The sequence below is a fragment of the Eimeria necatrix genome, genomic scaffold, assembly GCF_000499385.1.
Source record: "Eimeria necatrix Houghton genomic scaffold, Enh_scaff988, whole genome shotgun sequence".
Taxonomy (NCBI): domain Eukaryota; phylum Apicomplexa; class Conoidasida; order Eucoccidiorida; family Eimeriidae; genus Eimeria; species Eimeria necatrix.
This window is the reverse complement of record NW_013654778.1, coordinates 2,501-5,000: the sequence shown is the minus strand read 5'-3', so window position 1 is coordinate 5,000 and position 2,500 is coordinate 2,501. Positions and strand designations below refer to the sequence as shown.

General features: G+C 57.7%; 1 protein-coding gene across 1 annotated transcript in view; it reads left to right on the top strand.

The window, feature by feature from the left end:
• The window catches only part of ENH_00085310 (importin-alpha re-exporter, putative), a gene marked incomplete at both ends in the record, with an annotated part of 6,922 nt that extends 4,851 nt beyond the window's left edge, over window positions 1-2,071 (top strand). Inside the window, 6 exons of the mRNA XM_013583577.1 lie at window positions 1-85; window positions 343-469; window positions 701-1,061; window positions 1,205-1,254; window positions 1,482-1,565; window positions 1,925-2,071. The exon at window positions 1-85 is cut by the window's left edge and continues 220 nt beyond it. Of these exons, the coding sequence (XP_013439031.1) occupies window positions 1-85; window positions 343-469; window positions 701-1,061; window positions 1,205-1,254; window positions 1,482-1,565; window positions 1,925-2,071 (854 nt within the window). The remainder of the gene's footprint in view (window positions 86-342; window positions 470-700; window positions 1,062-1,204; window positions 1,255-1,481; window positions 1,566-1,924) is intronic.
• Between the last annotated feature and the right edge of the window lie 429 nt (window positions 2,072-2,500).

Genomic DNA, 2,500 nt, shown 5'->3' with positions numbered 1-2,500 from the left:
CTGCGCTGCTCGAGAGGACCCAGTACTGCCTCTACCACAGGAGGCTCGCTGCCACTGGCTTCGACCTTCTTAACGCCATCTTCAGGTGCAGCAGCAGCAGCAGAAGGAGCAGCAGCAGCAGCAGAAGTAGCAGCAGCAGCAGCAGAAGTAGCAGCAGCAGCAGCTGCTGCAGCAGCAGCGGCAGGACGAAGTTGGTGGTTTAGCTGCTGCAGCACATAGACAGACTAGCACCACGCAGCAGCAGCAGCAGCAGCAACTTCTGCTGCAGCTGCCATTCTTTGCGAGGCCTGGCTACATCTCTTGCTGCTGCTGCTGCTGCTGCTGCTGCTGCTGCTGCTGCAGGTTCATGGACTTCGAGGCGTACAGACAGCTGCTGCCCACGCTGCTGACGGTGCTGCTGAAGAAAGCCCATCAGCTGCAGCAGCAGCAATTCAATGCAGCACTAACTCATTCGCTGCTGCTTTTCCAGGTGCAGCAAACGCATGCATGCAGAGCAGCAGCAGCAGCAGCAGCAGCAGCAGCAGCAGCAGCAAATAAATGTAGCTGCTTAGTACTAATTAACTAATTAACTAATTTACTCAATTAATTTATTAATTGACCAGTTAATTAATCAACTAATCAGTTAGTTAACTTTTTGACTACTCAATCAATACATATGCTGCTGCTGCTGCTGCTGCTGCTGCTGCTGCTGCTGCTGCAGTGTCGGTGCCCCGACTTGACGGCGCTGCCGAACGGGCTGGAGCAGCTGCAGCAGGGGCTGCTGCAGCAGTTTGTTGCTGCTGTTATAATTCCTTCCATCAGCAGCAGCATGAGTGCAGGTTGTTCAATATACAAGCGGCGGGTCTTTTTGATGGGTTTGGCGAGGCTTGCTGCTGCTGCTGCTGCTGCTGCTGCTGCTGCTGGCCCTGCAGCAGCAGCAGCGCAGGACGCTGCTGGCGCTGCTGCTGCTCCTGCTGCTGCAGCAGCAGCAGCAACGCCAGCAGCAGCAGACCAGGAGCTGCTTAACGATATCTTCGACACTCTCGAAATGCTCATCAAGGGACACGACTTCGACGCAGCAGGTTCGCTGCTGCTGCTGCTGCTGCTGCTGCTGCTGCTGCTGCTGCTGCTGCTTCGGTTGAAAGAGCTGTTTAGTCTTCTGCGGGTGCTGCTGCAGCACAAGTCAGCAGCTGCCTTTGCTGCTGCTGCTGCTGCTGTGCTGCAGGGAAGGAACGGACGGACCGCAGGGCGGCCTACTTCGATGCAGATGAAGAGGTTAGCCGCAGCAGCAACAGCAGCAGCAGCAGCAGCAGCAACAGCAGCAGCAGCTGCTGCTGCTGCAGGTGCAGCACTTGCCGCTTCTGCGCTGCGGTGGAGTTTTGCTCCGTGAATCTCCGACAGCTTTTGCTGCAGCAGCAGGACAGCCTAGGAGCAACCACGCTCTTGCTGCTGCCGCTGCTGCATGTTTGCTGCTGCTGCTGCTGCTGCTGCTGCTGCTGCAGGGAGACGGCACTGAGCAGCGGGCTGAGTTTGACGTCAACTTCTCCCGCCTTGCCATGGCAGACACAGCGCCGATTATCGACTACGTAAGCCTGCTGCTGCTGCAGGTGCTGCTGCTGCTGCTGCTGCTGCCGCTGCTGCTTCTGTTGCTTTTGCTGCTGCTGGTTGTGAGGCGCTGCTGCTGTTGCTGCTGCATATCGTTGCTGCTGCTTCCAAGTTGCGCGTCCTCGTTGCTAGTTGCTGCTGCCTCGCATTTGCTGCTTCGACTGAGCCTCCGCTGCTGCTGCTGCTGCTGCTGCTGCTGCTGCTGCTGCTGCAGCTAGATGACCTTCCTGACTTCCGCAGCGCCGTGCGCTCTTTGCTGACTCCGCTGCTGCCAAAAATTCGACAAAATGCTGCAGTCAATGGGAACCAGACGTCGGCTTTGCTGCAGCTGCTGGCTTAGCTGCAGCAGCAGCAGCAGCAGCAGCAGCAGCAGCAGCTGCCGCAGCAGAAGCTGACATCGACGCTGCTGCAGCAGCAGCAGCAACTGCAGCAACAGCTGGCGTGGGTGCTGCGGAAGCAGCGACCACTGCAGCAGGAACTGGCATAGATGCTGCCGCAGGAGCAGCAGCAGCTGCAACAGCAGCTGGCATAGGTGCTGCTGCAGAAGCAGCAGACAGAAGAAGCTGCAGCAGCAGCACCTGCTGCTGCTGCACGGGGTTTAAAATGAGACTATAGCCTGCAGCAGCAGCTGCTGCTGCTGCTGCTGGGAATTTCAGTGCTGTCGTTTTAGCTGCAGCAGCAGTTGCTGCTGCCTGCTTTATAGACTGTTGGTGTTGCTAGGCTATTCACTTTTCTCAATGTGCTGCTGCGGTTGCTGCTGCTGCTGCTGCTGCTGCTGCTGCTGCTGCTGCTGCTGCTGCTGCTGCTACCGCACTCTATGCGTCCGTACCCCCAGTAACAAAGACTAGCAGCAAACTGACACAACGCAGCAGCAGCAGCAGCAGCAGCAGAGCAACACCAGGCAGCAGCAACAGCA